The sequence below is a fragment of the Saccopteryx leptura genome, chromosome 1 (genome assembly GCF_036850995.1).
Source record: "Saccopteryx leptura isolate mSacLep1 chromosome 1, mSacLep1_pri_phased_curated, whole genome shotgun sequence".
Lineage (NCBI taxonomy): Eukaryota > Metazoa > Chordata > Mammalia > Chiroptera > Emballonuridae > Saccopteryx > Saccopteryx leptura.
Window position 1 is genome coordinate 359,786,577 of NC_089503.1, and position 25,355 is coordinate 359,811,931.

The 25,355-nt window shown below is 34.2% G+C and overlaps 1 protein-coding gene across 1 annotated transcript in view; it reads left to right on the plus strand.

The window, feature by feature from the left end:
* Nucleotides 1–25,355, plus strand: part of EYS (eyes shut homolog) — a 1,965,296-nt gene that overhangs the window by 1,075,656 nt on the left and 864,285 nt on the right. The window contains 1 exon segment of the mRNA XM_066360293.1: nt 106–230. Within this exon segment, the coding sequence (XP_066216390.1) occupies nt 106–230 (125 nt within the window).

The following is a 25,355-nucleotide window of genomic DNA, read 5'->3' on the forward strand; positions in this document are numbered from 1 at the left end:
GATACACTCATGTACATATATACAAATATATACATATACATATATAAACTACCATTATTATATTATTAATAAGTAAATGTTTGTTTTGTGATTGTTTTTGAACAGGATGGTCAGAACATCACTGTGAGGATGGACAGGATGAATGCATTCCCAACTCCTGTGTTCATAGAATATGCATAGAAAATGAACCTGGCTTTAACTCCACATGTTTATGCATAACTGGATTTGTGGTAAAGATTATTATTGGTTTTTTGTTGTTGTTGTGACACTTTTACATTGTCTTTGAAATACTGTGATAGAATATTGTGTGGTGAAAAATAAGGTTGGACAAGTTCACTTAGTGCTTCTTTCCTTCTCTGTCTCTGCATACTGTTCTTAGCATTCCCCTTTCCCTTCTTGTCCATCCATCACATGCAGCCTCAACCCTTCCTTTCAAGAGAAAAGCATTCTCACAAATTGATTCAAACTAAATGAAAGTGACTAAATGTATTGTACTTGAATGTTTTAATGTATTTGAAGAAGTATGCCTGCCAGGGGAGGAATGACTTAATATTTTAGGGTCTGGCAGTACCTCTATTTTACCCAAAGACATGGCCCTGCTTCTGGTGTTGGATCAGAATATTCTGTGTTCAACGAGAATGAATCTGCTTTCTTGGCAAATTCGGACTGGTCTGAACTTCATTCATGTTACAATTTACTTACCATGGTCGAAATGTCTCTATTGAACCACAATTCTTTATTAGAGCTGACCACAGCACATGAATATAGTATGGTAATACCAGTTGGCAAGACTATGCTGTCAGGAATTTTAAATGTATATTTATAAATATCATTAATAGATATACCAGTCTTAACCAAGACTAAAGCTAAATAATTTAACAAGGTATACAGTCAGGTGACTCAGTATAATATTAAGAAATTGGACTTCAAGGGAAGGTGAGGTCTAGCCAGTGTCTAAGAACAGTGAACATGTATGAATGGAGTTAGACATTCCTCAGAGCTAGAAGATCAGAAAGGAAAGGTCAGAAGAAAGAGTCTGCAGAGGTGGTTAAGAAATTAAACAAAAAAAAGGTCAATACCTGTCATCTAAACAAAAGAATTTGAGAAAGCCCAAACTGAAGTCAGATACTCTCTCATTTGAAGCGTATTCCCAAGACTCATCTGTCTGATGAAACAGAACTATCATCTTTATCATCTTTCTTTCTCTTGGAGCCTCCAATCCTCACATTCCCCCAGGGAAACGTCTTTCTCTTAGTGATTTTAGAGAGATGATCTTCAAGGAAGAATTTCAGGCATTCTGACACCTGAGTGTGAAAAGTATTTGGAGCCAAGAAATAATTTTATGGCAGATTACCCAGTTATGGCTTCCTTAAAGTATCAGAAAAAAGAGAAAATCTATAATTGTATCCTTTATCTATATTCTCCTACCAATGAAGCCTGATATATAAACATATACATATTTTGATTTATATAATAAATTATACACATAACTATAAGTAAATACTGATTTTATAGATATGTTTTTGTTAAACACAAAGAATTTACTGCCCAATATCCTTAAACTGTCTTTATATTTTATTAAATTTATTGGGGCAATATTGTTTAATAAAATTATATAGGTTTTAGGGGTACAATTTTATATTATCTGTACATAGTTTTATGTGCTCACCAACTAAAATCAAGTCTCCTTTCATCACCATTTACCCCCCTATATCCTCCTTCACCTACCCCACCCCCTTTTCCCTCTAGTCACCCTAATGTTTTCTATGATGTTTTTTTTTATTCTGAATTATTTAAAAGATTTTATATTTATTTTAGAGAGGAGAGAGAGAGAGCAAAAGAGAGAGATATAGAAGAGGGGTAGGAGTAGGAAGCTCAATCCTCATGTGATCCTTAACCAGACAAGACCATGGTTTTGAACCAGAGATCTTGACATTCCACAGAGTATTTTGTTGTTGTTGTTTTATTAATTATTTTTTTCTGCTTAATCCCTACAATAGTTCATTCTAAGGACTATGTTCTTTCATATTGGAAAATAAGTCAATTAACACTTGTACTATCTACTTTAATAAAAAAAAAACTTTAGGGTACATCCATTAATATATGTTAAAAATATAAACATTCTGAAATATAGTTTCATATAATGACAAGTCTACTAAAAAGATGAAAGTGTTAAAGTTGAAATACATCTATATTTTTGTAAAGAACTTAATCAAGTTTATATATTAATTAAATAAATAATAAACTGATTTTAAAATTCTCTTCTTATAGCCACTCTCAAGTAACTGAAAGCTAAACTAAAACTTAAATGCTTCCTCTCATAAGAATGTGCAGGTAAAGAGAGCTACAGAGTGATAACGGTGATTCTACTTTTGTTCTAAAATGAGTAGACAAAAGTGGGGAAAACTTAGTTTATAGAAAAAGAACTTAACATTTAAAGGTTATGCATATCAATGTTATAGCAGTATAAAGACATTTTTAAATTAAATATACCCTTGAACATAGTTAATTCTTAATTGTAAATTAATTGAAATAAGAATTCAAATATATTACTAAAATGTAAAAACATTAAAAAAATTGTTCAATCTCTATTTGATTGATATCAATAATAATATGAAGTCGGAGTCATGAATATCGAAATAAAAGACTAGAAGGACAAACTATTTTAAAAACAGATACAGCGAGTGCCTAACATCACTGGCAGATTGCTTTTTAGATGTGTTTTCTCCCTCCCCGAACAAATACTGAGAATAAATGGGGTATAAAATAATGAGAATTATAATTATGGTAAAATATCAAAGTTATGTTCTTTAAAAGTAATGTCATTCACAGAAAGATAAAGAACTTGAGAGAGGCTTAAGAAACAAAGCAGTTAGAAGGATTAGAGAAAGGTAAATTGATTTGCTTTAGGGTTAGGTGTGCATGTGAAGGTTAGGTGAACGTGAAACAGTGGGCACAGGGAAGAATTGGCAATACCCAGAGGGGGTGAGTTAGAGTTATGGCATTCCAGCCGCAGAATATATGGGAAGAGGTTAAACATCACGTCAACTTATCATATTCTTTTTTTTTTTTTGGTAAGTTATCATATTCTAATATAATATATGTATTTGCATGCTTGAGTATTGATCTGTCTGTTCTAATATATTGTGAGCTTGAGCCTGACCGGACAGTGGTGCATTGGATAGAGCATCGGACTGGAATGTGGAGGACCCAGGTTCAAGACCCCGAGGTCTCCAGCTTGAGCACGGGCTCATCTGGTTTGAGTACAGATCACCATCTTTGACCCAAGGTCGCTGGCTTGAGCAAGGGGTTACTTGGTCTGCTGAAGGCCCATGGTCAAGGCAAATATGAGAAAGCAATCAATGAACAACTAAGGTGTCACAACGAAAAACTGATGATTGATGCTTCTTATCTCTCTTTGTTCCTGTCTGTCTGTCCCTATCTATCCCTCTCTCTGACTCTCTGTCTCTGTAAAAAAAATAATAATAAAAATAAATAATAATAATAATAATAATAATAATAATATATTGTGAGTGTGGGAGAAACAGGTGAAATTGTAGTATCTCCCCGAACACAGAATATAGAACCTAAGTTTTGATTTTAGTCATCTATATTGAAGTTGTTTTATTGCAGTCCTTAGCACACTAATCATACACTTTTTATTTTACATTCCTAGTCTGATAATTCCAAAATTTCTGCCATACCTGAGTCAGAATTGGGTGCTTTCTCTGTCTCTTCAAGCTGTGCGTTTTCTCTTTTAGTATACCTTGTAATGTTATATTTACAGGCAGACATCCTGTGCTAGATGAAAGTAACGGAAATAAATAGGCCTTTGGTAGGAGACTTCATTTTTATCTGCCAAGGATCAAGCCATATTTACTGTTTGTTCTTGCTGTAGGTATCAGCCTTAAATTTCTCCCAGTAGTCTTGTTTTTGTCTCCCTTGTAATTATTGCATTTCATTATAAACTTCTTAAATAGATCTGAGGAGTCTAAATATTTCAGTTGAAATCCTATATTATCAGTGATGTGGGTAAGAGAAGATTGCTTCCATGATGTGGGGGAAGCTGCAGTGTTCAACAGTGCCATGACTAGGTCCCAGTCTTGAAATGAGCCTGGCCCTCTTCTCTGGCTGTGACATTTTCTGTCCTTCTTAGCCCCCTCACCCATTAGATGCAACAAGAAAGCTTCAAGGGGCCGGAGATGAGTCTTTCCTTTCCTTTCACACAGATTAATTAGGCTTTGGTAAAATCATTTTCCTGGAGGTCAGGCCTTGACAGGATGCTCTAAGAATATTTTAAATAGCTATTCTCACCCTTGTTGGAAGTACCAAGTCGATTTTTCTCTTATCTGCACTGTGAGAACTGGCTAGAACTCCTGGAGGTAAAACTTATGAAAGTATGAGAAAATCCTCTTAGACTTAGCACCACCTGGAGTTTTTAACTCTCAAGTATGTGCACACTGGTCCTCCGGCACTCATCAATTAGAGTTTGTTTTTGTATCCCAGTACTGGCTCAAGCAGCGATGTCTGGTCCCAAGTTTCTGCTCTGGTGAATCTCTGTATCTGCCCGATTTTTTTTCCATTTTGGGGATAGAGAGCAATTTGCCATGTAACCTCAGTTCTCTGACAGATCTAAATAGTGTTACTGAGCCCTGACTGAGTAGCTCATTTGGTTAGAACTGCATATGCCAGGGTTGTGGATTCAATCCCAGGTCAAGGCACATTAACCAATTAATGCATGAATAAATGAAAAAAAAAAAGATTGATGCTTTGTCTCTCTTTCTCCCCCTTTCTCTTTCTCTAAAATCAACAAATAAAGAGTTGTTGATTTTCAGTTTGTTTAGCTTTTAAACTTTTGCAAGCAAAAATCAGAAGACTTGTGATTGTTTTAAGAATAAAAAGAGCTATAAATATACTTTGTAAGAAAAATAAATGAATATTTCTTTATTCATGAAATTCAATGCATCTTAAGAATTTGATTTTTTATTTTAATTAGGCTTCTCAGCTATCTCACTTTGAATAATTGTTATAGTTATCAGAATTGCTAGAAGTCTTTATAGAATTGCTTAAAAGATGCTAATTTAGTTGCCAATTAGTTCACTAGCATGTAGAAAATAAAGTATTGTAAATGATCTTGCACACAAAAGTATACCAGATGATACAATGTCACGTATAATCTGTGTTCAAGAACACTACAATGTATCAAATTATTGTGAATATACAAGGGTTGGATTTCTGATTATTACTTGAAACAATATAAACCATTAAACTTTTTACCAAAATAATTGGTAGCAATTCTCTTCATATTAAGTCTATTTAAGTTAACCTAAACTTCCCTCTGGCATTTTTTTCCTTCAAACAGCTCTTCAGAAAGATGCCACATTCTCTCTATATTTCTACTATTTAGTGTATTTTTAATACTTCCACTAATTACATTGTCTCATAAAAAATATTAACTAAGCTGCATGTTTATGAGGTTAGTAAAAATTAATATGGCTATAATTATTCTCTGTTTGGTAATGAAAAGTAACTTGTGAGGTGAACAGCCTCTGTTGGATAGGGAGAGGGCAAACTATTTTTTTCTTTATATCTGAGGATTAATATTTTTTTGGTAGACAATGTTAAAAACATGAATTCTCTGGGGTTTTTTTTTAATGTTTAGAGTTGTGCTAATCTTTGACAAACTGATAATTAGTGTGGATTATTCTTTTTAGCAGATCCGACTAAAAAAGTGAATCACAATGTTATGGTATATACATTATTTTGAGATACAAGTATTCTGTAAAGAAATTTCATGACAGAACCTGATTTATTTAATGTCCTAGACTTGCTGAATTTCAAAATAAATGATTTCTTTCTTTTTAACTTAATCAGCACTGCTCAATTTTTTCTTCAGCAAATGAATTTTTACAAAACAAGATTGATCCTTGCATTAAGTGATGATTGTCAATGGATCATGCTTATTGAATTTTACAGAGGAAAGCAGTCAATAAAAGTGTTAATTGCATTCTTTAAAATAAAACACAGGCTTTTATGTAGTGTAGAAGCTGTATTACTGCTAAACAAAGTGGGGAGAAAAGGAAAAACAGCTTTCTCAGTGAGAAAGAAATGTCTGATTTCTGCAGCTATATAGACAATTTGCAATATCTGTTTTTTTAAATGTCATCTTCAAAATGGACCTCAAAAAGCAAGGCACAGGATTGCAAGATAGACCATTTGATTTGATGTTTGTTTATGAGTCTGAGGTTTATTTTCTTATGATATAGTCATCAATATTGTTAGTAAATATTCACAAGTATTTATAGTGTTCAAAATGTTGATTCATTCTATTAAATAATTAAAATTTATTGTCTCTATATAGAAATCAAATCAGCAAATATGTAATTCTTAGATAAATTCAAAAAAATTTTAAAGATATTTTATTGCTTTTGACATTTATTTATATTTGAACTCAAATTATTGACATTAAGGTCAATGAAAACACATTCTTTGGACACTTGTAACAAAGTAATTAGAAATCATATAAATAAAAACATGAACATGCACTGTTTTTATTAGAGAAAAGAGGATAGATCCATATGCAAATGCTTGAATACACAAAAAACAACAACAATGCTCCTTTTTAGGCAAAATTTGATGCTTTGCTTTGCATATTTTGAGCATATATTGTGTGCAGAGTACTATGCTAGATCCTCAAAATAATGTAAAACTCATTAGTTTCCATTTCTCACCCCAAAACAGCTATTAGCTGAGTGCAGGAGACAAATGTTTATGGGATAATATGGAAATGGGCCATAAGTTCAAAATGCAGGAAACTGTATATGGAGGAAAGTGAAGACATTAACTAGGGTTCTGTTTCTGGTACTAATGTTAAGAGCAATGCAACTGGCAGACCTTGAATTATGTAGTTATTAGAAGAGCTTTCTCAAGAGACAAAGATTATATCTTTCTCCCAAAGGTGGGGACAGTATTGCTAAAACAGCTAAATCTTTATCCGCTTTTATCCTGAAATTTTACTCAGTACCGCTAATGATAATGCTAAACATTCAACAGCCTTAGAGAAAAGGCTTGTTCTGTTTCTCATGACTGGTTTCACCATAAACAGCAGGAATATGTGCTCTGAGCATTCTACAAAGCATAGTAACTTAATATTTTGTAACCCAAGGGATGTAATGGTTTAGGAGGAGGAAGAAAGGTGTAAATTAAATGAAAACACACATTTTAGCAATGCAAAAAAAGAAGTTATCTGTATTAAATAAATATAATTTATAATGGGAACATATAGTTTAATATTTTCAGAAATAGAATATTGAAAATAACAACTTGTCTATGTTTTTATATGACATTATATATCAATATCTTAGAATAGTGTTTTTTTTCTTGGTAAGTAGAATTATCATTACCTTGTAGAGCTATTTAGATATTATAGATAATGACTGTCTACCTCTCACCTTTATATATTGGTTTCTTGTTTATATATATATGGTGGTGGTGGATTAGTGTTTGTATTTAGTAGAACCTTAGAATGTTCTTGGTGTTGCCTTAGGGGAATATAACCTTAACATTTTAGATCGCAGTGAAATGGAAAGTTGTCTGGGCCTCATTTTCCAAATCTATAACATGAAGGTGTGCATGAGTTGACTGCTAAATCGTACTTAAGATGACATTGTTAGTTTATTGAAAAGTTGGAAGTAAAATTTTAAATGCCCACACTTATAGATTAGTGTTCTTTCCTCTATACCATCCCTCTTATTCACTTATTATAAGATAAATATCTCTATGTAATATTGATACAGATATGGGCAGAAAACATTGTTAAACTATTTTTCAAAATAAAAGCATGGGCTAGTCTGTCATGGTGCAGTGGATAAAGTGTCAACCTGGAATTCTGAGGTCGCCAGTTCGAAACCCTGGGCTTGCCTGGTCAAGGCACATATGGGAGTTGATGCTTCCTGCTCCTCTCCTCTTCTCTCTCTCTCTCTTTCTCTCTAAAAGTGAATAAGTAGTCTTAAAAAAATAAATAGATAAAAAGCATGGGCTGGATTACAAAATTCATTCCATAGCCACTCCCACTGTTCATATCCCCCACCAAAGTGGTTCATGCGATACTATTCATGAACAACATTCTTACCAAAAATTATTGTTTACATTAGGGTTCACCGTTGGTATTGTGCATTCTATGGGTTTTGACAAATGCATAATGGCATGTATCCATTATATTATGGTATAGCATCATACTATAGTATGGTATAGTATCATACAGACTATTTTCTCTGCCCTAAAAATGTTCTGTAATCCACCTGGTCATTTCTCCTTTTCCTCTAAATTCTGACAATCACTAATATTTTTTCTATCTCCTTAGTTTTGATTTTTTCCAGAATGTTACATAGTTGGAAAATACAATATTTAGCCTTTTCAGGTTAGATTTTTTAATTTACTAATAAACATGTAGGTTTATTTTATCTTTTTATGGCTTGAGATATCATTTCTTTTTAGTGTTGAATAATATTTCATTGCCTGCCTGCACCATTGCTTATTCACTTATTAAGGGACATTTGGTTGCTTAACAGTTAGGGCTGTTATGAATAAAGCTACTATAACCATCTGTGTGCAAGCTTTAGTGCATTCATAAGTTTCCAATTCACTTGGGTAAACACGAGGGAATGGGAAACTTCTGGATTGTATGAAAACATATGTTTATCTATGAAAGAAACTACCAAGCACTATTCCAAAGAACTATACCATTTTGAATTTTTATAAGCAGTTAGATAGCGTTTTATAATTTGTATTTATAGCAATTACCAAAACTGTCATCCATCAATTTTTTGTGTAGCTTGTTGTTAGTGTGTGACCAAACTCTCCCCCTCATTTTCCCATCCTTCTTCTCTTCTCTGCTCTACTTTTCTCCTCTCCAACAAGCTTCAGGAAAACAGGAACAATGCACATCATGTTTACCTCTACTCTCCAGATTGATACACATTAATAGATTATAATTAAATCTTTATCAAATTAACAAGAACATGGATGAGATGATAAAGATTTTGGTGTCAATCATATAACAAATTGGCAATACAAAAGCTATTGGATTCAGTGCCATATATATGACACCATTAAGGATATAATGAATTCCTTACCATAATAATAAAAGGATTTAAAATAAAACTTGAATGTTCTCTTCAGCAGCACATACACTAAAATAAAACTTGAGCCATAAACCGCCATTAAAATTAGTTATCATTTCATTTGTGAAAAAACATTATTTGTTTCTATTTTGTTTGGTTTTTTGTTTTCTTTTTATTTATTCATTTTAGAGAGGAGAGGGAGAGACAGAGAGAGAGAGGAGAGACAGAGAGAGAAGGAGGGAGGAGCTGGAAGCATCAACTCCCATATGCGCCTTGACCAGGCAAGCCCAGGGTTTCGAACCGGCGACCTCAGCATTTCCAGGTCGACACTTTATCCACTACGCCACCACAGGTCAGGCTTTGTTTCTATTTTGAATGCATTGCTTCATTTAATGTTTAAAACAGACTGTCACATAATCATTATTATTTCTATTGTTCAGGTGAGAAAACAGATTTGAAGAGGTGGGAACATTTACTGCTAGCTGGTGAATGTTAGAATTTTGTCCAGTGAATCCAAATTCTAGACACATAAACATTAGGTCACAAAGGTTTTAAACCATATTCGACTACAGTTCTGGATCTTCTCACTCTGAACTATGCTCAATTTTTTTTATTGTATATTTTTAAAGGAAAATTTATTATTTTGCATGGCCCTTACATTCTAGCAAGTGCACCTGTGTATTTTACATCTGCCAGTTTATTCTATAAATAATTAAATGAAACTAGGGAGCAGGAGGAAATGTGATAATCCACATCCCCTGCATTTTTTGATGATGAAAACCAATCTCTCAGTTCCCTTGCTTTTTCTGGCATTGCCACTAAGAAACAGCAGGAATTTTGTGCTTCCCTTGTGGCCTAGGAGTCTTTTTTTATTCATACTCCATGCACCTGCTTTAGGTTTTGTTGTTGGTGGTGGTGTTAATTAAAAATAAATGAAACCAAGGAAAGAGTCTATCTGTAGGGAAGAGTAAGACCTGTTGCTTGTCCCTTTCCACACAGTTCAGGGGTTTAGATGTTCAACACAACATATTTTTCTTGCTGCATTGATTTATCTTAGGTGTTAGATGCTGTCCTTGTACCATAGTTTAGATGCTGTCCTTGTACCATAGTGCTTGATTTGTTTTTGTTTTGCTTTGTGCAACTGTTTTCATGTCATTTGCACCCGCATTTCCCAAGTAAAAGGGAAGAACTGCATGCATATTCTCAGAATTTGGAGATCAGCTTCAAAGCATTCCAACTGTAAACCTAACCTACTTTACTCTGAAGGGAGAAAGATTGTCAAAGTATGTTATAGAATAGAAAATAGGCTTGGTAGTGTTCAGAAGCCATCCTGTTTATGGTTTAAAATAAAGACTTCTGTTTAATATTTTAGATCGTATATAATTTTATTTCTTTTGATGAATGATTGGTATGTGCCTTGCACATAACTGTGAGTGTTTTGGTTGGTATAAAATAGCAGCCCAATGAGAGAAATTAATAAATGATATTTGCAAAACTAAAGTCTTGATAGAGGTATATATGTGAGATGCTCTAGATGCCTAAATAAAGGTACAGAATCCAACTTGACTTGATTGAATTGGCTAAGAAAGAATTCCAATAAGAGAGCAAGCCTGAATAACAAGTATGGCAAAGTATAGTTAGTTGGCTGTAAATTAAAGTTGCACCACAGAGAACAATGATGAAAAGTTGCAAGTTGTTTACTGGGAACAGAAATGGAAGAATGTGAAAAGCATATTAATTTAAAAAGAAAAAATAACCTATTAACATTTTTTTTTAACATTTGGCATTTGTATATCATTGGAGTCAGATTAACAGAATTATTTGAGATGTGATTTAAGGACAATAAAAGCAAGAAAGAGGAGATAAAACATGAATAGAAACAAACTAAAACACAGTCTAGAAAGCAGCATGTCACATAAAGAATAAACAAATAAAAATTATAGAGATTCAGAGAATGAGGATCTTGTTTCCATTCCAGGAATTAGAAAATGAATCATAAAATAAATGTGTTTTTTTTTTTCTCATGAACAACATTATGTGGCTGAGGAAGATACCCTAAATAGTATACGTATTTGGTGGTAAAAAATTTTTAACTTTATACTTGCTAGTTTGGTTTAAATGACAATGAGGAGTTCTGGGTATTCACTTTGGTGAACCTATAGTATCTGCTTCTTTTATGTATTCATTCTCAAATACTACATTAGTCCAGGCTGTTTGACGTCTGAGATATTTTAGTGGCTCATGCACTTGGATATACTCAGGACTCTGAATTAAATATTGAATGTTAGGACTAGTGAGTCTTAGACAATAGTCTCAAGGAAATTTTTAACATTCTTGATTTCAATAAGGGGAGAATTTGGAAAACACCATTTAATGATGCTATTGGTTTCAGGACTTTAAATATTTAGTTGATAATATGCACCTATAGTGGTCGCAGTCGTTATAAAATGGTTCTGATTTGATGGATGGCAGATTAGATTCTCAATATTGTTGTGTTAAATTAAACAAATTATTTGAATTTAAATTAAATACAATATTTCCAACATGATTTAGGCCACAGTCAAGCCTATACTTTAAAATTCAAACAATTTCTGTTTTCACAGGTCAATATTTCTAAGTATGTTTATGAATAGGGTGATTTGTGTATCTTTTATTAGAATCAGAGAAATAATTGTCATGTAATTAAAATTTATTTATTTAACAAAGGTAAAAAAATATCATCCACATTAAATTTAGAGGTATTCTTTTTTTTTTTTTTTTTTGTATTTTTCTGAAGCTGGAAACGGGGAGAGACAGACAGACTCCCGCATGCGCCGACCGGGATCCACCTGGCACGCCCACCAGGGGCGACGCTCTGACCAGGGGGCGATGCTCTGCCCCTCCGGGGCATCGCTCTGTCGCGACCAGAGCCACTCTAGCGCCTGGGGCAGAGGCCAAGGAGCCATCCCCAGCGCCCGGGCCATCTTTGCTCCAATGGAGCCTTGGCTGGGGGAAGGGAAGAGAGAGACAGAGAGGATGGAGGGGGGGGGGTGGAGAATCAAATGGGCGCTTCTCCTATGTGCCTTGGCCGGGAATTGAACCCGGGTCCCCCGCACGCCAGGCCGACGCTCTACTGCTGAGCCAACCAGCCAGGGCAAATTTAGAGGTATTCTACTTCTATCTTCTATCAAAACATAATATGTTTATTATTATATGAATTATTTCTAAAAATCAATCAGGATTTTGGTTTTCTTTAAAATATATAAAAACAGTAGAAAATATTCAGAGCAAATGTATTACAAATGAATATTTAATTCAATCCATTTATAATTCCAAAAAAAGATAAAAAATGGAATCTATGTTTTAAAAGTGCTGGTGCATTTACCAGTACAGAAGAATTAAAATATTTAAATATATTAGAAGTATATTATTTATGTACATAGTTCTAAATAATTTGTATGTACAATCTATTTTGAAATATATAGCTTATTTTTTAAATTGTAACTTTAATTTAGCAATTCAAATTTGGCCCTCATATTATAACCCCCTAATACTCCACAGGCTTTTTAATAAATCACCTGTGAACCTCAATCAAAACAAACTAATGCAGTGATCTTGTCCCAAGATTTCACTCCAATGTTTCTAATCAGTTTGAGTTGACTAAATCGAAAGTTCTTGGGTTTCCAACTCTTTAGAAATATTACTCTCCTCTTCCAACCCAATGTGAAACTGCCTTACATAGGTAACCTGAGACCACAAGCTCTCCAAGTGTCTTCTTTACTAACCTGATCTCACACATTGATCTAGATACTTAAGGACCATTTTTGTTTTTAAAGAGCTATAAACTACTAGAAGTGCAAAATATTTTAAACAGTAATCACAATATGAGAGATTTCATGAGAGCAAAATAGTGACATACTAAACAAAAAATAATGAACATGCTAGGTTTTTACGAGAATGTTTAGCTGAACCAAAAAACAGTTGAGTACTTTGGTTACCTAGTTTCCAGGTAGGGATATAGTAGGATTCAGGAAGGAAAATAACATGTGTGAAGTAGGAGCAGTGATCGTAACCTATATGAAAAAGTGGTAAGAAATAAGAATGAGTTTTTAGACATGGTCAGTGGCTTTGTGTTCTAGGCAAAATCACTTTCTACTTTTTCCTACAAAGAATGGTAACCCACTGACCAATTTCTAAGCTGAGGAATGACCTGGTTAGACTTTTATTTTTAAAACATGACTCTTGCACCCATCCTGTACTCAGTAAATATCCTTTTGAGGGCTTGCCTGTAAGACAACATCCTTTGGCCTCTTGCCTCATCAACTTACTGTAGTAATATTTGTTGTCTGGACATTTGTCTCTAATATTAACATTAGATATTCTCCTGAGCTGTGCTTTCCACTTGCTTTTCTTATAGCATCTTCTCTGGCCAGATCAGGAAAATAACTATGATTCAATCCAGTCCTCAAAATCTTTATTCATTCTTTGTCCACAAGAAGTTGTCCCTGAAGGTTAGACTTGTCTAAAAAAGCAATGTACTGTTCTTTCAGAAACATCTTCACTCAAGCGAATCTTTTAAAAATCTGGTAGCCAAATTCAATGAGAGAAAAGAAAGTTATTTTCCAAGAAAGTAGAGGCCTCATTTCAAGAAAGTAGAGAACTCATTATCAGATACCAGAGAAGTGCTCATCTCACAGTTATATTATCCTCTCACACTAAAACTTAGATGGGGCTGCTGTGCTTCTATTTAAAGAAAAATTCCACACATTCTCGATGTTCTTCAGATTTCATATGGCTTCATGGAATTTTCAAACCCCTAGCTTTTGTTCATAGTCTAGGATTTTATTTCTCATTGTCAACCTTATTTGACAAAGAGAAAAATAACTAATTTAGAACAACAATTGACCAACTTATTTGAAAGAATTTTGATTGACTTGATTATACACTGTCTTTGTTCCCAGAGAAAAATTAAAATCCTTCTTTAGGAAGAAACATTTAAAAGTTTTCATGACAGGATACTGTGGATAACCAAGGATTTAATATAATAGGACTGCATTGCAAAGTTTAATATAAAAGAAGACAACAGCAACCTGCCAAGTAGCTCAGTTAGTTAGAGCGCTGACCCAATACACTAAGATTGCAGATTCAATCCTTGGTCAGGGCACATACAAGAATCAACAAATGAATGCATAAATAAGTGGAACAATAAATTTATCTCTCTCCCTCTTTCTTCCTTTCTTTTTCTCTCCCTCTCCCTCTCTTTTTCCTCTTCTCTTTAAAAATCAAAGAAAAATAAAAACAAGACAAAGAAAAATTATCAGAAATCATTCTAGATTAATTTGTTTTAACTTGAAAGAGAGAAAGTGAAGATGGATCAAGTTCAAGGAATGATTAGTCAAATGGGTAGCCAATACAGTCACATTCTGGCTTAAAAGAAAGAAGAAGAGAAATAAATACACGTAAGAGGTATGGGAATTCCTGTTGTTTGCCCTCATACCATCATAAAGGAAGAAAAGTCCACTAGCACTAGATGATTCTTGAGAACTTGGCCACCTTTTTGATAGATGCTTGAGATAGAAAATAAATACAAATATCCATTTAACTTTAGTTTTACACACAGCTTAGGCAAAAGAAGAATTCATGTCATCTGTAGAGCTATCTACATACATTTACAGAAGACATGCTAGATCAGATGTACTGTCCAGGTTGTCCACTCATAGCCTCTGCAGAAGAGTTTACATGATGACTATCTGTTCCTGGGAGCCCTGTCATCTATAATATACAGTGTGAAGAAGAGTCTACTTTTGGATGTTGAATGCTTTGAATACATCTTTTTAAGATCACATGGTTCACATGAAGCTGTGTAAGGTTTTGATCAGGTAAACCATCAGCATACTTCAAGGTTTAGAAATCCAAGCAACTTTACCAGATTCCTTTTCCAAACTCCTGATTTTCTATCTAATGGAGTTTCTCAAGAAGGGTGGAGTTCCACATTCACTTGGTCTTTAACAGAGGTCTTTCAGATGCTTGGAAGTATCTTGATCGCTAAAAAAACTTGCCCTTTCCTATTCAGTGCATTGTATATAAAGAGAAATTTCTGTGGAATTATGCTCTTGAAATAATAAAAAAGTAGGAGGAGTTATTAGAAGGACGAAGATGGAGAAGGGAGAGAAGAAAGAAAATACAGAGAAGACAAGAGAAGGAGAGAGGAAGAAGAAAAGGAAGGCAGGAAGGAAGGCAGGAAGGAAGGCAGGAAGGAAGGAAGGAAGGAAGGAAGGAAGGAAGGAAGGAAGGAAGGAAGGAAGGAAGGAAGGAAGGGAGAAATAAAGGAAAGAAGGAAGAAAGGAAGGAGATTAAGAATAAAAATAACAAAACAATTTTGTCCTGTGAGCATTTTTTTTCCCAGTAATCTTCTCTGGCTTAGAAGAGTTACTTTGAAAAGGGTCAGAGCTATCATGCAGATCATTGTTGTAGACATGGAGTCACAGCCTTGTGGGACAGTGGTCCCCAACCTTTTTTGGGCCACGGACCGGTTTAATGTCAGAAAATATTTTCACGGACCGGCCTTTAGGGTAGGATGGATAAATGCACAAAATAAAATTATGCGACTGGCATAAAAACTGTGGTATTTTAAAATATAATTGTCGAACTTACGAGACAAGCGTCAAGAGTGAGTCTTAGACGCATGTAACAGAGGGAATCTGGTCATTTTTTAAAAATAAAACATCGTTCAGACTTAAATATAAATAAAATGGAAATAATGTAAGTTATTTATTCTTTCTCTGCAGACCGGTACCAAATGGCCCACGGACTGGTACCAGTCCGCGGCCTAGGGGTTGGGGACCACTGTTGTGGGATACTAGCTAGGATCCATAATATTACATATCCCACTGCCCTAGTCATTGCCTGGCAGTCCACCCAGCAGAAGAAGGAATGAGACCTGTTCTTCCACCCTCTAGTGACTTCTAAATAATCAGAAAAATCACTCAGGGCTCTAATTTTTTATTTATTACTTTTAGAGAAAGGAGATATAGAGAGAAAGGGGGCTGGGGAGGAACAGGAAGCATAGACTTGCAGTATTTTCTTTTCATATATGACTTGACCAGGTAAGCCTGGGGCTTCCAACTGGCAACCTTAGCATTCTGGGTCAATGCCTTATCCATTGTGCCACCACAGGTCAGGCAAGGCTTTAATTTGATCAGTACCCAAAGCCTAGAAATTATCTCACATATGTTTGAATGTGGTATATGGGGTGTTGTTAAATAATTATAAACTTCCTGAACAGCACAATTCTTAATATTTTAAAGAAATTACCCATTTCTCCTAGTCTGCTTTGTTCAGCACCTTTCAGTATTTTTTAGCAAGAGACCATGGAAAAGGAGAAATTATTTTCCTCAAGTTTAGAGAATACAAAGGAAAAGTATAATATACTAATTGTACTTATTTTTTTAAAAACAGTCTGTCATCTCTGGTCTCAAGACAGACCATTCCCATGATTTTGGCCTTATGTCTCAGAATAAATTTAATCCCCCTTGTAGGTCAGGAATCCTAAACTCTCATATTTGATTACTTGCTTTTCTGATCATGTAAAAGCATGTACAGGGTTATTTTGTGGTTCAAATATCAATCAAACCAGTTGTGGGCAGAAATACTTATATTTTGCAAACTCAATTACTTAATATCTGGAGACAATTTTGTAACTATTACTTGTATATTCACTCACTAAACACTAATTGGCAAGCAGTATATCTATAGTCTGTAAGTAGAACACAGTATGAAACAAACATAGCCTTCTGTCTACTGGTTCTTATAGTATACCAAGAATGACATATAAATTAAAATCATAGACCATAAAAATACAACTCAAACTGGATTTAATGTTTGAAGGAAAAGAAAAAGTTATTTTAAGAAGAAAATAATGTGGAAGGCAGAGAAGAACTCTCTAAGGAGGAAACATTTAAACTAAGACCAGAGAAATTAAGAGAAATAATCCAAGGGAAGAGTGGAAGTATGGATATGCTATCAGAGGTATTAATATGTGTGAGGGTCATAGGGAGAAAGATACCTTGCCCATATGGGTTAGTAAGGAACAGAGTATATGTATGTAAGATAGAAACAAGAGAGAAGATAAAACTGCAGTCAGATTTTGTAGGGAATAAAGAACAGAAAATAGGATTATATTCTGAAGTAATGAAAATATATTTAAATATTTTCAATAGGGAAATAATGTCCTTTTATTCAGATGTTTGAAATATCGTTCTTTTTATGTGAAGACGGGTCTGGTAGAAGGTTAAAAGTAAGAGTAAAGAAATCAGCTATAATATTACAATTATTGTGCAAAAAGCAATGATGCCTTGACCTATGGTTGTGATTAAGCAAATTGAGAGAAAAGACTAGACTTAAAATAAATAATGAAACAGATGTTGATTATAGCATAGAAAATATAGTCAACAATATTGTGGTAACTATGTATGGGGTCGGGTGAGTGTTTGAAAAATTTGGGGACAACTCTGTAAAGTACAGGATTTTCAAACCACTGTGTGGTACAGCTGAAACCAATAGAGAATAACACTGAATTTAAACTGTAATAGAAAAACAAAAATAAATTTTGAAAAAATTAGCAAAACATGGTGTTGAGTAAATGTGTTAGATAAAAGACAGCAATAAATCAAAGATAATTTGAGCAAAAGAGTGATGCTAATACATTTCCTGAGAGAAGATGGATAATTAAAGGAAATGTTTAAATGAAAGGGCTGAATCAGCAGTTTACTACTGTAATACTTCACATATTAAGGTCCCCATGACATATTTAACTAGTTTTGCTAAGTAAGTTATTGAATATATAAGAATATACTGTAGGCAAGTATAACGTGGAGATGTAGTTTTGAGACTCATCAATATATAGATATCTTTCTAATAGATAACAAAACTTCTAGGGTATACGTAGGATAAACAAAAACAAAAAGTTGAAGTTAGAGACCCAAGAAAATCAGAATTAGAGCCAGAAAAAATAGAAGCCAAGAGATGAGATTAGAATAAGGAGAAAGGTAGTATGAAAGAAATCAAATTGTTCAGAAGATAGTGGTTGATTCTGTTAAATAGTGATGAGAATTTGAATAATGTGAAGACCAAAAACATTTGAATTTAACAAAATAGTGATGAGAATTTGAATAATGTGAAGACCAAAAACATTTGAATTTAACAGGATGATAGTATTTCTGAAAATTTACAAGCATAGTGTTAGTGATATGAAGACACAAAAGCTAGATTAGAAAGACTTGAAGAAAGAATGGCATGTGTGAGAGATTTGGCAAATATTGCTTTCAAAGTGTTTGTCTAGAAAGGGAGAAAATATGGAAGTAACTGGATAAAAATATGTTTTCAAAGGAATATTATCTTTTGGTATTTGACAGATGTTTCTTGGCCACTAACTGTATAACTAAACAGCATACTAGCTCTGGCCATTTGGTGGAAAGTAGAACCACCACAGTTGCTGCCTATAAGCACCTGTAGGAAACTGCTAAAGACGTATATATCAAATTGATGTCCAGTCTGTGATTAACAAATCTAATTATTTTCATGGACTTGTTATATTGATTTTTATATAGGAAATACTAGAAAAACAAAAAATAAAAATGTTTATTGCCCAATTGTATAGCACAAAAACATCTCAATATTACCTGTTTTATACCAAAATATTCATAACAATTAATCTCTGATCATTAATAGATTTTTTATTATTATTATGAGCAAATAATACCAATCTTCGGAATAGTATCACTGCTTTTGGGTTGACAACTACTTTACCTTTCATCTCCCAATCAAAAGTTAGATAACTGTATAGAAACTCTGCCAAGTATCATAGGACAGCAACACTGAATCAGTCGGTCTCAATCAGGAAAACAAAAAGCATTTCTAGCGTAGAGGGAATTGGTTATAGAGGTGAAGGGAGAACAGAGATTCAACTAGAAAATAGTGAGGTAAGCAAAGATTAACAGCAGTATGAAACACTCAAGATAGCCTGGGGGGGGGGGAAAGAGGCAGTGTCTATGGGGACAACTTATCATAAAGATGCAGGATTAGAGTAGAAGAAGAGCATAGATGCTTGCCAGACACATCACCTATACATACAGAGAGGGGTAAGGATGTCTGGGTTTCTCCTTCCTCCACTCTTCACTGTGATGCTAGTGCCTCCACTGGTAGAAGCCAGCTAATATGGAAACCCAGGAAATGCGACCTATTGAGTCGAGTGACATCTCCTCCAACACGAGGCACAGCAGAGAAGGAGAGGGAGAGCCAGAGCTACAAAGGTCTAGGGCAGACTCAAACAAAAATGACAGACACCACTACCTCTTGATGATAGGATTCTTACTGTACTGCCTTGCAAGATGAGCATTATCTCTGGAACTGGATAGGTCCCGATTTCTTGGTATTTATTGTTGTTAAGGTTGGTGGGACAGTGTATTAGTTTCTTTAGCTGCATAACAAATTACTAAAAATTAAGCTGGTTAAAACGACATTCATCTGTTAACTAGCAGTTCAATATGTCCAAAGTGAGGCATGGCAGGGCTGCCTTCTCAGGCTTCTCTGCTCAGGCGACAACAATATGTCAGCTGGGTTCAATTCTCCTCTGGAGTCTGGGGGGGGGGGGATTTTATTTCCAAGTCATTTCTGTCTTTGGCAAAATTCAGGTCAGTAATTAGTTTTGGTTGTTTATAGGTCTGAATTCCTCATTGCCTTGTTGGTTGTAACTGAGAGGCCACCTAATTTTTTTTTTGTCTTCTTCTATCTTTAAACCAGTAATAGAACTCAAATCCTTCTTATACTGAGAATCTCTGGCTTCCTCCCCTGTGAACTCTGGTTTTAAAGGGTGTATGCAATCTCCTTCTCTTAAGGTCACCTGTACACATAACATCGCCTAACCTACTCATGGGATAAAACCCATCATGTGTTGTGCAGGGCCTATACCCTGGTAGGTGGGAGAGTGGAGTGGAGTGGAGTGAATCTTGAGGGCCATTTTAAAAGTTATCATTTTGCCTACTGCTGACGTGATGAGAATAAAGTTTCATCTTGTAATTGACTTCCCTTATCCAACCAAGAAGTTATGGGAGAAGTATACCACCTAGAGGTGAACTATTGCTTATTGGTCTTATGTCTGGACAGTGATTTGTAACTTGTGTCCTGAGAATTTTATGTGGTAAAATTTATGTAGTAGAATTTTTAAAGAATTATAAATAATGTAAATAATGCAAGCATTTGCCAAAAAGCAGAGAAATATTTAATGAGAACTTTAGTGAACCTTTCCTAATGTAACATAATAATTCCATTAGCAGAAATTGGAAGTTTCATATCTAGGAACCTGGGAAGAGTTTATTGCTTCTAAGAACTGTAATTGATAGGGTAAATAAGCCTGTACTTAGAAACTGAGTTGCTTGTTTACTTTATCTTGGTTACTTTGCTTAATGTTTCCTTTATAATTTTACAAGGAAACACCATGTTATAAATTTAGCATACCGGTCATCTGAACTGTTTCTTCTAATTGTCAAAATAATATTTCATTTTAAGAGGGCAAATATCACACCATGAGCAAATTCACAAAGAGGATCAAGCTACAAGCAAGTAAATCCAATGTTGTATAGTCTGGCAAAATAGTTTATATAAGCAGACTGATCCCATTGGAGTGTGATCTGTCAGTGGCATAAGACTGTCAGAGTGGACCCTTCCCCCACCGCCACACATACTTGGTCTAACATTCTGCTGTTGCTGACTTGAATATTTAACCATTTTTTGCAAAGGGATTTATATTTTATTTGCACTGGAATCTATAAGTTTTTCATTTCTTTATATAAACAATAAAAATATTAATAATATATCTTTTGATAGTGTGAAAAAATTTAAGCTGTCGATTATTTTAGTTAACTTTAAGAAGTAAATTTGGACACAACCAGACAGCGGATATAGCATCATCCTTGGATACTGAGGACCCAAGTACGAAAGCCTAAGGTCGCAGGCTTGAGCATGAGCTCTTCCAGCTTGAGCGCAGGCTCACCAGCCTGAGTATAAAGGCATATACATGACCCCATGGTCTCTGGAGTGACCCTAGAGTCACTCAGTGAGCTCAGAGGTCACTGACTTGAAGCCCAAAGGTCACTGGCTTGAAGCCCAAGGTCACTGGTTTGAGCCAGGGCTCACTGGTGTGACTAGAGCCCTCCCACCCCCATCAAGGCACAAGGGTGTCACAACTATGCATTGATGCTTCTTATCTCTCTTATTTTTTGTCTGTTTGTCCCTGTCTGTCCTTCTCTCTTTCTCACTTAAAAAAAAAAAAAAAGTAAATTTGGCTCACCAGTTCTGAAGAAAGTAGCTTAAACCACAGAATTAGATTGATATGAAACTGATGATGACCACTGGGATTTTTTTGAGGGGGCTATATTACGAACTCATATCATTTCAAGTAGAAGAGTTACTTAAAGCACAGCATTACATCTTCAAGTATTACTATAAATAGCATGAAAAATATATACTAATCCACAAGATTGTAAACTCAATTCAATTATCAACACTGTTTTGTTCATATTGCAACATAGTGTTGGTGATCACTGAATTTAATTGATAGTGATGTTCAAACAGGCTGTTAAAATAGAAGAATTTTTTAATTTTAGTATCTACAATAATCAACTTATAGGGTAAAACTGTTTATAGCAAATGTTGAAGATGTAAAGAGACAAATTATAGCATATTGATTGTGAGTGTGGGTTGTGAAGCCTCATGACCTATATATGAACCCTGTCTCTGCCACTTTCTAGCTCTGGTGACTACAGATTAGAGAAAGAGGCTATGGGATAACACTAGTTTATTTTAAATCTTACTTCTTACAAAGTTGAAATAACTTAAGGGTAATTTTGTCTCTTGAGAGGTTCATATATTCAATTTTCTATTCTACATCCGTATCTGGGATATAGATATGGATAAGCTTCTCCAATTAAAGAGTTTAAACAGAAAACTTGTTCTACCTGCAATTTCTAACTGGTCTTTACCACAATTCTTCAGATTAGTAGGTGGAAATACTACTCACCAAATTAATAGCAGTAAAAACCTAGGGATTGTATATTAATCTTGTTTTCCTCACTCCAAACATATAGTATATTGGCATATATCATAAGCTCTGCCTTCCAAATAGATCTCAAAAATAACCTTTACTCACCATATTCACTATTTTCACTCCAGGTTAATCCATTTTTATCTCTTACCTAGACAACCACTAGCTTCCAAATGGTATCCCAGCTTCAAACCAAACTTCCTTAAGAGTCCACTCCACAATTCCTCCACTCCAGTCCACTTAAAACTTCAGGAGTCTGCATATCATTAACATAACCTTCCTCCACTCTAAACTACCTTAACAGCCTATATAGCATAATCATAATATTTTCATAACACAAATTAAGCCATGTCATTTTTCTACTTTAAATATGAAATATCCCAAGGACTTCCTATCACACTCAAAATTCATATCAAATTCAACAATAAATAAGCAAATTATCCTACATGATCTTGTCCCTGACCAGGTCTATGATATCACTTCTATCCACTGATAACCTAACCTTATTCTCTTTATCCACACTGCCCATCTTGGTGTTACTCAAACACACAAAGTATGTTCCTGACTCAGGGCCATTGTACTACCATATTGTTTGCCTTGAATGCTTTTTCCTCAGGTGTTCGAATCAATTTAGATTTCTGCCAAACAGCCTTTCCTGTTTTCACTTATTATTTATCTTCAATATTGTGTCTTTAAGCCACTTATTGATAATTGTAATTAATAAATTCTGAATCTTTTACTAAATTACAAATTATGTGATAGTAGAAACTTTGCCTATTTTTTTACTATTTTATTTCCAGCACTTAGCAATAGTCAATGACACAGAAATTGATAAATAAATATTTGTTGAGTGATGATAGAAGACTAAACAATGTCCATGGTAAAGTAGATGACCATAAGTCCCTAGCCACTTGGCTTAGTGAGTGATAGAGCATCAGACCAGCATGTGGATGCCCTGGGTTTGATTCCTAGTAAGTAGAGCACACAGGAGAAGTGATACTCTCTTTCTCAACCCTTTCTCCTCCCTTTATCTCTCTTTCTTTCTTTTCTCTCTCTAACACAGCCATGGCTCAATTGATTTGAGCATGTTGGCCCTGGATGCTGAGGTAGCTTCATGGAGCCTCCACCTCAAATGCTAAAAATGGCTTAGTTGCAAGTAGCCCCAGATGGGCAGAGCATTGGCCCCAGATGGGGGTTGCAGGTGGACCTCATGGTGCCTATGGAAATCTGTCTATCTCCCCTACTCTCACTTGGAAAAGAAAAAAGGAAAGTAGACGACCAAATTCTCAGACAGCTCTGATTTGAAAGATTTTATTTGTATTATTTTCCTCAAAAATAGATTTAGAAAGAAAAAATATTTTTTAAAAATTTATAAAGTTTTATAGAAATGACTGTAATCAACTTGACACATATTAAGTTTTAATAAATATTAGTGTGTAAATCATTATGATATTCATGGCAGACACTTAATACATATTAAACAGATGAATGAATAAGTGAATGAGAGATGTATTGGTAAAATAAGAAAACAAACTTAAAAAGAAATATGCTAAATTAAAAGTGTGGTAAATTAAAGCAAAGATAAGCATTTGAAATGCCTATATCCTTCAATTTAAACAGGGAAAAAGAAATGTTCAACCATTTAGGAGGTGTTCTGTTTTAATTTAATTTTTTGGTAGCAAACAGTATTATCAGAAAAACCAGGAGAAGTAGAGTAATATATTAGTAAGGGCAATACTACTTGCTATATTAATAACTATCAAAATTTATTTATTATAATATATTTATTATATTAACCTCTGGGTTAATATAATGTAATTTTTTTTTAAACATGAAATCCAAGTGAGTGATTCTGATTTCATACATTCTTTAAATAGAGACTTAGGGACCTGGGCTATTTCCTTGTTGTGGCTTCCCTGTCTTTGTGTTTTCAAAAGTCACCACATAAGGGAAGAGAGATTCACACAGAGCTGATCATTTTTGGATCGATCAGAAAATGACGTATTTCATGAGCATTCACATTTCATTGGTTAGAAGTAGGTCACATAGTCACTTAGGAATATAAGAGCAAACAAATATGTAATCCAAGAGGAAGAGAAAATAGGTTTATTGAATATGTAGTAAGCTTTGTCATACAGTTTAGGATTTAACTAAGGGAAAATATAGAAGTTTGTCTAGAATAACTTGTGTTGGCACTCACACATACAGTGGGGGCAAAAGTAAGTTTACAGTTGAATGATATTCTTTTGAGTTAATAAAGCTATGATAATAATCTGAACTTTTTATGTCTTTTTCCATATGAACAACTGTAAACCTACTTTTGCCTACCCCTTATGTATGTATATGTATATATAAGAGTGGAGAAAAGTATGTTTATGCTTATGTGTATGTGAAACACTGAGTTTATTCTTGTATTATTATTTACTAATTATTGTATTATTTATTTGCATTCTATAAACCTACTTTTGCCCACCCCTCTATATATGACAACACAATTATATACTATATGATTTGAGTTTCTTGTACTTGATGATATAACAAGGTATTTTTTATCAAGCTCAAAATTAGGTAAATAAATTTATCCTTGAAAGTTCAAGTCTAAGGACAGCTTATCATGGGTGTGAGCCTAGATATGCAACATAGGAAAGAGGAAGTATAGTTTCATGAACAACAAGTTACCAAAATAAATAAAAATAATCCAATGTATCAGTCAATCCTGTTGGTTAGGTCTTCAAACTATATTTCAGAATCTGATCATTTTCAAGATTTTACTGGAAAAATGAATGTATTTACATATCCAATGATATAATAATAGCTGATACTATTAGAGAACATATCAGAATCATAGAGACAAATGTTGGTAGTGTCAATGTAAAGCTGTGTAAGGATAGATAGTTTTAATCAGTCTTCATCAAGTATTTCAGATCATTCTTATGATGTTATCTTTGCTTGATATCTTAAGCATTTAAATCATCTAGTTTTGCATGTTGTGGTTCGATGCATGCCAAGAAAACCTATAATTTTTGTATAGCTATACTGACACAGAGATAACTTGTTGATCATGGGGCCTTTAAGGATTCCTAAACACTGTGATAGAGATTTCTCAAGGTAGTTATTAACAGCTTCTGATACAATAGGAAAATGCTGATGATGAC